Genomic DNA, 13809 nt, shown 5'->3' on the forward strand with positions numbered 1-13809 from the left:
TACAGAAATGCAAGTCTTTCTTTTCTTTCATGTCTTATAAAGATTTTTTTAAATAATATTGCAGGCATTGTATGCAGAGGAGCACGATGGTGTCTCGGGGGCTTTGCTGGTTAGGTAAACACACACACATTGGGATGAGATGTTGAAATGGGATCTGTGCAGGCCTCATGTGACAAGCTTGCTTTAATGGTTTGTTACAAGCGCTTGGATACATTTCCCACGTGGTCTCCCGGGTTAATTTCCACGCCCGCTCACAGCGTCCAGTTTTCAATCCTGATTTGCCTTCAGCTGTTGGGGGGGGCATTCGCCTGCTCCGTCTACTTAACTTTTATTTATTTATCTATCTGGTGTTTTTTTTCTTGTGTGTTCCTCCCCCTCCCCCCTTCCTCTTAAATTCCCGGTCACACCCAGAGAGGTTGAGAAGATGCAGCGGGCTGAGGTTGTGTTGGGAGTTTCTCTGTTGCTGCTACTCCTCTCTCGAGTTGGCCAGGGACAGGAAGCAGGTAAAGTTAATAGTTTGTGAATCGCGGCTCGGCGTGCAGAACAAGAGAAACAAGTGTTTTTTGTTGTTGCAAGCACTCCTTGCTCGTGTCGTTTTAAGCTAAAACCCAGTTAAATGTAGAGTGCATGCCTGCCTGTAGCTCTGTGCGTGGTGATACCAAGAATGTTTCTGCACACTCTCTTTTTCTCTCTCTCTCTCTCTCTCTTAACTAGGACACTTTTTGGGATGCAATTTATTTAACTCCCAAGTGCTCGCGTTGCTCAAGCTTTGAGGTTGCAGAAGGAATTTAGCTTATGAATTTTGAACTTTCCCAATGGTGATAGGATATATGAAAATAATGCACGCATTATTTAATACTGCAATGCTTTGGGTGATTTTTTTTTTAATACCCTTTTTATTTAAGGGTCTTGTCGCCTAGTCACAGGTGGCGTGATGTCATTGAGTGTCCAGTGGCTGTTTAATTACCTCCCGCGTACCTTGAATTGTTTGCACTTAAAATTAAATTGAGAAGTCCCCGGGAGAGGTTTGCAGTGCATCAAGTAGAAGGTGGAATTTTCCATTGTTATGTTGCTGTCGCTGCCTCCAGTGTGAGGGTAATGACACTTTGCTTTGCACTGGGGAATTAAAAAAAAAAGCACTCCTCCCCCTTCCCCTGTTAGCTGTCGTCTGGCAGTTCTGCATGTTTAATATTCATTTCAATTAAATGGCCAAGCAGCCTTTGAGCTTTTGTTTTGCTCTTGACGGCTAGCCCTGGAAAGGTTGGATGCTTAAAGCACAGAAGTGTCCAAGTAGCCATTACAAATTGTATTTATTCTTTTAAAGATTATTATCACCGCCTCTGGGCTTTGCTGTGCTGGCTAATTGGTGTGGCAGTTGACCTTTTGTACCAACCTGAATAAAGTTTAATGCTAAAAGCAACTATCCCATATCACCATTCTGGCAGACAAAATTCATCAAATAAGTGTGAGTGCTTGGAATTTGTGTTTGTGCTATTACACGGAGCTAAAGACTGTGCCCCAAGTTAGTAGTGGCAGTCTTCCTCCCATCACCCAACATAACTCGCCTGCTGTAAGGGCTGTCCCTGGTGAGGCTCCAAACCTGACATTTCGGTTTGAGTGCTGCTTCTGACACCAGCGTCTGAAGTGGTTCAAACTTTTTTTTTTGGTTCTTTTTGGATTAAAAAGACTTGCATTTCTACAGCGCCTTTCTCGACCACCGGACGTTCTAAAGCGCCTTATAACCAGAAGTACTTTTTGTGTAGTCACTGTTGTAATGTAGGAAACGTGGCAGCCAATTTGTGCACAGCAAGCTCCCACAAACAGCAACGTGATAATGACCAGATAATCTGTTTTTAGTGATGTTGATTGAGGGATAAATATTGGTCCCAGGACACCGGGGAGAACTCCCCTGCTCTTCGAAATAGTGCCATGGGATCTTTTACGTCCACCTGAGAGCAGACGGGGCCTCGGTTTAATATCTCACCTGAAAGATGGTACCTCCGACAGTGCAACACTCCCTCAGCACTGCTCTGGAGTGTCAGACTAGATTTTTGTGCTCTAGCCTCTGGAGTGGGACTTGAACCCACAACCTTCTGACGCTGTGGCGAGTGAGTGCTGCCCACTGAGCCACTGGCTGACCCATTCATTTGGGTTCATCTGAATTTGGTGGGATTCAGATACCGAATAAAGTAACGCTGCATAGTTTCACCTTTTTTAAGAGGAAGTTCTCCACGTCCACAGGGCCCTCTTTGTATGGCTGACATGCTGCAGAAGCTCATTTGGCCCGTCGTGCCAGTGCTGGCTCTGAGAGAGTGGCCGTGCTTGGTCCCACCCACCCCCGGCTTTTTGTCGGTAACCCTGTGTTCCTCGTCCTCCTGCACCTATCCAACTCCCTCTTACAATGACTTATGGAATCCGCTTCCTCCACCTTTTCAGGTAGAGCGTCCCAGGCCCCGACAACTCTCTGGGGAAAAATTCTGCTCGGTGAATGTCATTCTTTTGACTATGCATCCTGGGATCGAGTGGCTTACAATGAAGATTATATGTATTTAATTCTCTGTTGCATTTGAGTTCCTGTGAGTGCAGATGGAGCTACTTTCAATTCAGTTTGGAGAATTGGGGGTCTGAATTTTGGACCCTTCAGATTTCTTGGGCTTGAAGTTGGAAGGCTCAGCAGGAATGAGTTTATCAACAAAACTGACAAAATAATGGACAGGGCCCAGTTTATTTATATATTTAAAATAAAAAGGTGAAGGTGAGTAACGGTGATCTCGTCCTGTTGGGCCTGGAGAAGGTATTTGACCCCCTCGCATTAGTTAAACTTGATTTAAAATTGACCGTCCACTGACTCTTTAGTTAAGTTCTTCTGTGACTGATGGTCACCGCAAGATATAGGGTGTAGACACTAGTAAGAACATAACTGATTTTATTTGTCATGGTTCCTTTTGAATTTGTTGCTTTTAAAAACAAAGACTTGCATTTCTATAGCGCCTTGCACAACCACAGGACGTCCCAAAGTGCTTTACAGCCAATGAAGTACTTTTTTGAAGTGGAAACACGGCAGCCAATTTGCGCATAGCAAACTCCCGCAAACACAAATGTGATGATGATCAGATCACTTTGTGTTGTTTTAGCAAAGCTTTTGATAAGGTTCCACATGGCAGACTGGTCATGAAGTTAAAAGCCCATGGGATCCAGGGCAAAGTGTCAAGTTGGATTCAAAACTGGCTTGGGACAGTAAGCAGAGGGTAATAGTTGATGGGTGTTTTTGTGACTGGAAGGTTGTTTCCAGTGGGGGGGGGGGGGGGTTGTGTGTGTGTGATATGATAAGTTTGCAGATGATACTACAATCAGCTGTGTGGTTGATACTGAAGAAGGAAGCTGTAGACTGCAGGAAGATATCAATAAATTGGTCAGGTGGGCAGAACAGTGGCAAATGGAATTCAATCCAGAGAAGTGTGAGGTGTTGCATTTGGGGAGGGCTAACAAGGAAAGGGAATACACATTAAATGGTAGGACACGGAGTAGTGTAGAGGAACAAAGGGACCTTGGAGTGCATGTCCACAGATCCCTGAAGGTAGCAGGCCAGGTAGATAATGTGGTTAAGAAGGCATACTGAATGCTTGCCTTTATTAGCCGTGGCATCGAATACAAGAGCAGGGGGGGTTATGCTTCAACTGTATAAAACACTAGTTAGGCCTCAGCTAGAGTACTGCGTGCAGTTCTAGTCACCACATTACAGGAACGATGTGATTGCACTAGAGAGGGTACAGAGGAGATGTACAAGGATGTTGCCTGGAGTGGAGAATCTTAGCTATGAGGAAAGACTGGATAGGCTGGGTCTGTTTTCCTTGGAACAGAGGAGGCTGAGGGGAGACCTTTATTGAGGTGTATAAAATTGAGGGGCATAGATAAAGTGGATAGAAAGGACCTATTTCCCTTAGAGGGGTTAAAAACCAGGGGCATAGATTTAAAGTAATTGGGGGAAGATTTAGAGGGGATTTGAGGGGAAATTTCTTCAGAGGGTTGAGGGGGTCTGGAACTCACTGCCTGAAAGGGTGGTAGAGGCAGAAACCCTAACCACATTTTAAAAAAGTACTTGGATGTGCACTTGGGATGCTGTAACCTGCAGGGCTACAGACCAAGAGCTGGGAAGTGGGATTAGGCTGGAGAGCTCTTTGTTGGCCGGCGCAGACACGATGGGCCGAAATGGCCTCCTTCCGTGCTGTAACTTTCTATAATTCTATGATGATGGTTGAGGGATAAATGTTAGCCCAGGACACCGGGGATAACTCCCCTGCTCTTCTTGAAATAGTGGCCATGGGATCTTTTACACCCACCTGAGAGAGCAGACGGGGCCTCGGTTTAACGTCTCATCCGGAAGATGGCACCTCTGACAGTGCAGCACTGCACTGGAGTGTCAGCCTAGATTTTTGTACTCGACTCCCTGCAGTGAGACTTGAACCCACAACCTTCTGACTCCGAGGTGCGAGTGCTACCCACTGAGCCACGGCTTTTATTTTAAGCATCGTTAGTTTAATTGGGCCACTTGTTTGGTTATTGTATTAATGGTGCCCTTAAAGGGGCATGTGCTGACTCCTGTGAGGTGACTCCTGTGAGGTGACTCACTACCACCTCTAGTGGTCCATGAAAATAGGCCCAAGTCCATGAAGAGCTTTAAGCTGCTAAATGTGACATATTAGAGTGAAATTGACTGAGCTTTTCATGGCCAAGACTGTTTTCCCCCCCCCCCCCCCACTGACTGTGTAAATAAGTAAAGACTTGCACTTCATCATATTTTACATCCCAAAGTTCTTGCATTACAAATGAATTACTCTGACGTGTTGCTATCTAGGTCAATGTGACACACCCTTTTGTGCATAGGACCTCACAAACAGCAATGAGGTGAGTGATCAGTTAATTTGTCTTTTGGGGAGGTTGAGGGACGAGTGTTGATCACAGCAGGAGAACCTCCTACTCCTTTTTTTTTTTGAGTAGTAATGTGGCATCTTCAATGGCCACTTTTTACCGGGCAGGTGAAGACTCAGCTTAATATCTAATCTGAAGGATGGTATCGCTGGCAATGCACTGCCCCCTCAGTACTAACCTCAGCCCAGATTGCGTGATTCTGGAGTGGGTCTTAAACCCACAGTCTGCCTTTGTTACCTCTAGACTTGACTATTCCAACGCACTCCTGGCCGGCCTCCCAATCTTCCACCCGCCCCCCCCCCCCCCCCCCCCCCAATAAACTTAAGCTCATCCAAAACTCTGCTGCCTGTATCCTAACTCGCACCAAGTCCCATTCGTCCATCGCCCCTTGTGTTAAAGGCGCTCTGTAAATGCATGTTGTTGTTGTTGTTGAGTGCTGCCACTGCACCAAACTGACACCATATTGTGGCAGCAGTGGGTACAAAATGGGATCTTGCAGCTGCTCCTGTATTTATTGTATATTAGCCTACTAGTTGGACCGCAGAATTTGCAGATTATAATATGCGAGGATCCTGTAACTGTCCTTTTTGTACTGGGTCTAATAATGGCAGTGATTTTTTTCAGACGGCTGGATGTTTGTTACTTTTAGGCAGTAGCCGCGTATCTGTCATTCGCCAGGCTGGGAGGCCGCAGGTTTCCGGGCACCGCGCCTTGCTTTGCTACTGACAGTAAATTTAAGGTGGCCAATCCGATGTTGCTGAAATGACTCAAATTTGCTAGTTTGCGAAACGGAAGCAAAGTCCTGCGCTGATGTGCGATTCTGTTCACAAGCTGTACCAAGAGGCAGGAGATGGTAAACTAAGCTGGGCTGCAAAAAAAAAAAAAAATGGCCACTTTCAGTCAGTTGGCTTTTTTTTTTTTGCTGAACAACTGGAGGGTAAAAGGTGCTTTTATTTTAAAGGCACTAAAGCTTCTGGGAGAAGGGCAGAAGAAAACTGGGATCATAATACATGAAGCCAAGAGTTTCACCAGTCTTGCAGGATTGCCAGGACCTGAACAGGACAGTGAGCAAGAAAGGCAAATGCCAGAAAGAATGGTCCACATCACCACAATGAATGGTGATGCCCCCAGATAATGCGCGATTGGCAAACATTTCAAACATTTAGAAGTGAGCAGCACCACCTTGGTTAGAACTTGGATAAGTGTAAAACCTTGTTTTTAAACGCCTTCCCAGAAACCGTGCACAAGCACCATTCCTATCTCAATCCACTAGTCAGTATCCTGCACTTAAAGCCACAAACACATTCAGTAATCCCTGAATTCATATTTCTCTCGCACTTAAACTACAAAAATTATCCTGTGCCTCTGAAGTAATTAATACTGGCCTTTCAGTATCTCTACCAACATGCCAGAGCATGCTGGGGGAGATTGCAGTGCGCTTGTACTTTACACCAGTGTGCACTTGAGCACAAAAATCCAGGCTGACACTCCAGTGCAATGCTGAGGGAGCGCTGTGCTGCCGGAGGTGCCATCTTTCAGATGAGACGTTCAACCGAGGTCCTGTCTGCCCCCTCAGGTGGATGTAAAAGATCCCATGGCCACTATTTCTAAGAAGAGCAGGGGAGTTATCCCCGGTGTCAATATTTATTCCTCAGTCAACATCCAGAACTGATTATCTGGTCATTGTCAGTGCTGTTTGTGGGAGCTTGCTGTGCGCAAATTGGCTGCCGTGTTTCGCACATTATAACAGTGACTACACTTCAAAATGTGCCTCTGGCTGTAAAGCGCTTTGGTATGTCCGGTGGTCGTGAAAGGCACTAAATAAATGCAAGTCTTTCTTTTCAGTATGGTCATGCCCAGATGCATTCAGACATGGTATGCAGTTGGGGATGGCCGGGGTGGGGAGGGAGTTGCGGGTGCAGGGTTAGGAAACGGGTTGGTTCTCCAATTGGAAAGTGGGATTAGGCGCGAGCTTTTTTTTCGACCGGCGCAGACACGACGGGCCGATTGGCCTCCTGTACTGTAAATTTCTATGAATTGGTCTGTTTGCCGCACTGGTACGAATCCAGAAGTTCCTCCAACACGTTGTACCTGGATGTTAATCAGAGCTTCGTTGAGACATCTGTAGACCTTTTCTGTGGAAGTTCCGCAGTCAAGATCCAGTTATTGCTCACTTGGCCCCAGATCCAGAGCACCAGTGATTGATGCTCTTAAAAGTTGGCAGTTAGCACACAAGTACTGTATATAAATAGAATAAAGTGACATTTTTAAAAGCACTGGTCACTGTAAAATTACATGTATTTTTCAATAGTAACTGGTACAACTGTGGCATTGTGATCATGACATGCACATTCTTTTTTCATTTTTCTATTTATAGTTGAAAATATGAGTGAAGGTGACTACCTCCTGGTTTTAAAGTATAAATTTAGTCTACCTGTAATACTTTTCCTTGAAGGAAAGGTATATTTGGTCACTTCTGCCGCTGGTTTCATTTATCTTCTCCAAGTCAGTTATCTAAGCCCATGTCATATGTAGACTTGATACCTTTATCTTATTGGTGCCCATCTTAATTTCTTGAATGTTCAGTTGCTGGTGCTGTTTTATCCTGTGGGTCTTGCTATCCTATATATTCATACAATAGGCAGAAGTCAAGACATTTATAAGGGAAATAAATTTCTGCACGTGAATGTTGAACTTGTTTCCATTTTCAGTATGTCCATGTGGAAAGTGCAAACTTCCCATTCCAGTCCTTGAGGACTCCTCCTAGGCCGGCACTCCAGTGGAGTGCTGCAGTGCCGGAGGTGCCGCCTTTTTGAACGAGGCCTTAAACCGAGGCTTCCTCTGCCCTCTTTTTTGGCGGACAAGTGAAATCCTATGGTACACTCGAGCAGGGCATTCCTGGTGTGTTGGCCAGCACTTGCCTCTCACTCGACATCACCAGATACAGATTTAACTGGCCATTCATCTCATTACTGTGTGTGGGACCTTGCTGGGTAGTGTTTTGAGGTGAAAGGTGGTACACCAATTAAAATTTTCTCTTGTATTGATCGCCGTTTCAATGAAGCTGGTCCTAATGTGAGTTATTGGAGTGTACGATTTTACTGAATTTGATGTACGTCGACTTCAGGTTTATCGGACCCATCCTCAATAATTGTCGTCTTCCATGTATCTGAATCAACATTTATCACCGTGTCAAACTGTCATCAGTTAAATTGACAAAGCATTATTGTAGATCCAAAGTAGATTTAATTTCCATAGGGCAGGAAGAAGGTGTTTAAAAATACCCATGGGCTGAATATTCATTGTGTTAAATACTAGTGTTGTTACCGCATTAGATTCAAAGTTGTGCTTGCATTGTGTTTGCTTCTTAGAATGTGCAGAATTGGAGTCATGTGACCGTTGTGTTGCTGGTGATGCTTCGCTGAACTTAACAGACTGCGTTTGGGTGCAGTGTCAGTCAGGTAAGTGCTGTGCATAATTTAACACAAGTGTGTGGAGCACGTGAGGGAGCTCTTTTTTTTTGACCTGTCTTGGCCTTTATAGGAAGGCTACTTCCACCTGGAAGGTGTTTTTTTTTTGGTTAAATCTTTCTGTTTAGGTCAACAACTTGACCAGTTTCAAAATTATTGTTCAGGATGTGCAGTAAATGTTTTCGGAACCCTCCAAAATAGGATTTTGTTGTACAGTATCTCAGGACTCCATGGCAGCCTTTACGGGCGTTTACCAAGAAAATAGGATCTAACATAAATATTTCATAGCGAAGTATTGTGGCCGAAGTGTTCCAGCTATTATAGCTATCTGGTATTTCTGTGGGCCCCCCTCACTACCAGTGTTCTCTTATCAACCTTCCAAATTTGGCCACTTCAGTAAAACAAGTTGTGTATATTAAAGCAATGCTGTGTCTGACATTTTGCTATTGCTGTGTTTTTTAAAAGGTTTTTTTTAATGGGACGGATGGTCTACAGGAAAATACTTCCCTCTCTGCTTATATCGCCAAAATATCAGAACAAAAATCACTCGCCAGTTGAGAGAGAGCGAGCGAGAACTCTAGTTACATCACTCTGCCTTTTCCCCCTCTTGGCTCAGGCGGATGCTTGAGATGATGTCGGCCATTGGCTCCTGCTCTCAGGATAGGGATTAGCATTCTTTGTTCCCAAATACGGATCTGGAACTGCCAACCATCCTCCTAATTCCCTATTGGCCAAGTAACATGAGAGTATTGGCTGGTATGGAGTTGGCGAATCATTGTCTCTGGGATGAGGTTTGGGAACAAAGGATGTTGATGCCGGTTGAGCAGGAATCAGACCATCACCCCGTGTAAACATTGATCCTTTACTAGGTTTATCTGTTTTTGTTTTTGCTAAATCGAATGGTTGGTTGTACAGGAAACTTTGATATCCGGGACCGAGCTGTTGCCGATCTATCAAAACTGCCGGACACACCAACATTAATGTTGAAGCATACGGAGGTTTTCATCTCCGTATCTGACAACAAACACTGTTGCTTAGCAACAGCTTGTAAACAGTCGGCCCATACCTTGGAAGCGTCTCTATAGCTTAGCAACAGCTTGAGAGAGACTTTCCAGAGCCCGACTGTTGAAAACAAAGCCACGAGAAGAAAAAAAAAAACCCTAACGAAACGGCTCCTGATTTCTGCCAGTAGATCGAAGCTTCCGGACATACAACCTCCGGATAAACCAAACTTTCCTGTAATGTGGAAAGTACTTCACCATAGAGGATCTTTCATTCTCTTAGGGGAAATGAAGGGAATTAGAACCCACTGTCTCCTTCCCATCTTTGGACCCACTGTTCTGCAGCTCTGTTCCCGTGGAGGACAAAATGTTTCTGACTTTCTCAGTCATTTTCAGACAACTGCACCGGTTATTGTTGTCTGTCCTCCCCTCCTAGACTTTTTTTTTTTTCCTCTCTTCCCTCCACCCCTAACCCTTAAGCTATCGCTTTTGACCGCTGTGAAGTGTTTGCCACAACACCCAGTGATGGTGAGTGACTCCAACCAATTCTGGCTGGTAAATCTTGTTTGTGGTTCCTGAATGTGACCCACCAGCTGAAGAGAGCATTCTGCAACTCGTGCTGCATGTTGCCTATGTAAGTGAGTAACTTAAATATTTAACAGAACTTGCATCAGGTTCCAATTTTAGTTTGGTACAGTGCTGAGTTTACAGTGAGGCAGTAGATTTTTAGGTTGCCGTGCTGTAGTGTAGACCATGCCAGCCGTGCTATCTGATCATTCGTTCCTAGCTTCTCTAATTGCTCATCAGTCAAAATGTGAAAGACTGACTTGCATTTCTGTAGCGCCTCTCGCTATGAAGGCCAGCACACCATTTGCCTTCTTGACCGCCTGCTGCACCTGCATGCCTGAGGTAAGCATGCAGGTGCAACAGGCGGTTAAGAAGGCAAATGGTATGTTGGCCTTCGTAGCGAGCGGGTTTGAGTACAGGAACAAGGATGTCCTGCTGCAGTTGTACAGGGCCTTGGTGAGACCACATCTTGAGTATTGTGTGCAGTTTTGGCCACCTTTATCTGAGGAAGGATGTTCTTGCCATGGAGGGAGTGCAGCGAAGATTCACCAGACTGATACCTGGGATGGCAGGAATGACGTATGAGGAGAGATTGGGTCGATCAGGCTTATACTCGCTGGAGTTTAGAAGAATGAGAGGGGATCCCATTGAAACTTATAAAATTCTAACAGGACTAGACAGACTAGATGCAGGAAGGATGTTCCCGATGGCAGGGGAGTCCAGAACCAGGGGTCACAGTCTAAGGATAAGGGGTAAGCCATTTAGGACAGAGATGAGGAGGAATTTCTTCACCCAGAGAATGGTGAGCCTGTGGAATTCTCTACCACAGAAGGCAGTTGAGGCCAATTCATTAAATATATTCAAGAAGGAGTTAGATATATATCGTAAGGCTAAAGGGATATGGGGAGAAGGCAGGGACCGGGTACTGAATTTGGATGATCAGCCATGATCTCATTGAATGGCGGAGCGGGCTCGAGGGGCCGAATGGCCTACTCCTATCTTCTATGTTTCATGATCTCTGGATGTCCCAAAACGCTTCACAGCCAATGAAGTACTTTTTGAAGTGTAGTCACTGTTGTAATGTAGGAAATGCAGCAGCCAATTTGTGCACAGCGATGTGATAATGACCAGATAATATGATTTTTTAGTGATGTTGATTGAGGGATAAATATTGGCCCCAGGACACCGGGGAGAACTCCCCCCTGCTCTTCTTCAAAATAGTGCCGTGGGATCTTTTTACGTCCACCTGAGAGCAGGTGGGGCCTTGGTTTAACGTCTCATCCAAAAGACGGCACCGCCGACAGTGCAGCACTCCCATGGCACTGCACTGGGAGTGTCAGACCTAGATTGTTGTGCTCAAGTCTCTGGAGTGGGACTTGAAGCTACAACCTTCTGACTTGGGCAGGAGTGCTGCGGCTAATTAAGCCACGTATGACAACAGTGAGCCAGAAAAGATCAGGTGCCAGTGTGCTACCCCTCACCTTGTGTTGTTGGGCTACAGGTGGGGAAAGTTGGCCACTATCCACTGACCCAAGGCGGACTCTGGTCCAATAGGGAGGAAATCAAAGCTGTTTTCGTCTTCTGTTTCTAAAACTCTGATTGTGGTAACCATTAAAAGTGCATGTTTATTTTGACTTAACGAGCAATATTTGTATTAAAGCCATAAAAAACCTCCATTTGCAGTCACTGAAGTGACAGATGGCCTGTTCTGTGCTTGTTCTGCTGGTTGCTGTGGTACATTGATGTACTGTTGTTGCCGTGGTTTCCCAGCACCTGCTCATTTTACTAAAATTAAGTTGAATCTTTCTGTAATCATTTTGCAGCGTTATCAAATAACCTGATGGTCCTTTTACTTTCAATCTGCTGTATAGGATGTGATACTAGATGAGTTTAGTTGCAAAACTTGGTTTATTAATGCATTTTTGTTTATGAATTTAATTTTTAATAGTTAACAGCCGCACAGACTGTAGGTTTGGAAGGATAATGTCTTGGGTTTTTATTTTTAACTGGAGTCGACTCCAGTGAAGGCACACAGTCGTCATTTTTGAGCATGGGCTTCAAAACTGGAGAGGCTGCTGAATTATTTAGTGTGATCTGGAAACATAGAAACAGCAACACAGAAGATAGGAGTAGGCCATTCGGCCCCTCGAGCCTGCTCCGCCATTCAATGAGATCATGGCTGATCGTCCAAATTCAGTACCCTGTCCCTGCCTTCTCCCCATATCCCTTGATCCCTTTAGCCTTAAGAAATATATCTAACTCCTTCTTGAATATATTTAATGAATTGGCCTCAACTGCCTTCTGTGGTAGAGAATTCCACAGGTTCACCACTCTCTGGGTGAAGAAATTCCTCCTCATCTCTGTCTTAAATGGCTTACCCCTTATCCTTAGACTGTGATCCCTGGTTCTGGACTCCCCGGCCATCGGGAACATCCTTCCTGCATCTAGTCTGTCTAGTCCTGTTAGAATTTTATAAGTTTCAATGAGATCCCCTCTCATTCTTCTAAACTCTAGCGAATACAAGCCCAATCTCTCTTCATACGTCATTCCTCTTGGTGCCAGTAGGCAGACCTGTTTGTTACGTAGTGGGGGGGAAATTCATTTGGTTCCCACAGAAGTGATTTTTTTTTTCTTTTATGGTCACACCAGAAAGTGACCAGGCTGGTTAAAAATCTGAAACCAGAACAGAAAATGCTGCAAACCCACAGCAGCAGGTCTGTCAACATCTGTGGAAAGAACGGACCAGTTAAAGTCTTGTCTGTTCACTTCTTCAGAACTGAGAAATAAGTAAGAGGCATACAGGCCTGGAAATGGGAGTGGGTTCAAGTGATGAACCATTGGTAGCTCAGGGCCTTGGAGACCGAACAAGGTTACGTGGATTGACTGGAGAAACGGGTTGCTCTCCTTTTGAGAGCAGAGAAGGTTGAGAGGAGATTCGATAGAGCTGTTCAAAATCATTTGAGAGGTCTGGACAGAGTAGATAGAGAGAAACTGTTCCCATTAGTGGAAGGGTTGAGAACCAGAGGACACCCTTAAGTCGCCTTTGGTTCTTCTGCCAATCACCTTTTTTAGGGGGGGAAATTTTTTTTTACGCAGCGAGTGGTCAGGATCTGGAATGCACTTCCTGAAAGGGTGGTGGAGGCAGATTCAATCGTGGCTTTCGAAAGGGAATTGGATAAGTACCTGAAGGAAAAAACTTTGCAGGGCTACGGGGAAAGGGCCGGGGGAGTGGGACTGGCTGAAATGCTCTCGCAGAGAGCTGGCACAGGCTGACTGGCCTCCTATTCTAAGTCATTCTCTTTGTTCTGTTTTTAAACTAGCAGCATCCACCATTATTAAATTTCAGTCCCAGTGCGAGTAAGTTGAGCTGAAGCACTTGGACGGGATTATTTGGTTCACCTTCTTACTTGGCCCCGACTTCTTGGCAATTGTGACACACCGCCTTCTCACCGACTCCTGGATTTCCCTGTCTGCCTTGGAAGGAATAGAACCTCAGCCTGCCCTTTACAGGGCCAATGGAGGCAGGGGTTAGGAGCAGGGACTCCCTATACTGGGGGTTCACAAAGAATGCTCAGTTGGGGGGGTGGGGGCGTCTGGCCTGATCTCTGCTAAATCGTCCCTCGGAGCCGAGGATGACTTGCTTCCACATTAAAAATGAGTTCTCAGTTGACTGAGTCCAATGCGGGACCTACAGTCTCTGTCACAGGTGGGGCAGATGGTGGTTGAACGGGTGGGTGCGGTGCTTGGGTTGATGTGTGCTGCCTGCGCTTGGCTTCCGCTTGCTCCCGGCGAAGAGACTGGTGCTCGCTGCCTTCCCGGATGCTTCTCCTCCACTTTGTGCG

At 45.4% G+C, this 13809-nt stretch overlaps 1 protein-coding gene across 7 annotated transcripts in view; it reads left to right on the forward strand.

Moving 5' to 3' along the window:
• The first annotated feature begins 217 nt into the window (after window positions 1-217).
• Window positions 218-13809, forward strand: part of cd164l2 (CD164 sialomucin-like 2) — a 65561-nt gene continuing 51969 nt past the window's right edge. For 4 of the 7 annotated variants that reach the window (XM_085963007.1, XM_085963008.1, XM_085963009.1 and 1 more), the window contains exons 1-2: window positions 230-503; window positions 8301-8390. In XM_085963007.1, the coding sequence (XP_085819133.1) occupies window positions 425-503; window positions 8301-8390 (169 nt within the window). In that variant the 5' untranslated portion in view covers window positions 230-424. Of the gene's footprint in view, window positions 504-8300; window positions 8391-13809 lie in introns of all 7 variants that reach the window. The other 3 variants (XM_085963011.1, XM_085963006.1, XM_085963010.1) reach the window with 3 other exon arrangements.

This window comes from Somniosus microcephalus, chromosome 20 (assembly GCF_052327205.1).
Source record: "Somniosus microcephalus isolate GS21.2 chromosome 20, FLI_Smic_1.0, whole genome shotgun sequence".
Classification (NCBI taxonomy): Eukaryota; Metazoa; Chordata; class Chondrichthyes; order Squaliformes; family Somniosidae; genus Somniosus; species Somniosus microcephalus.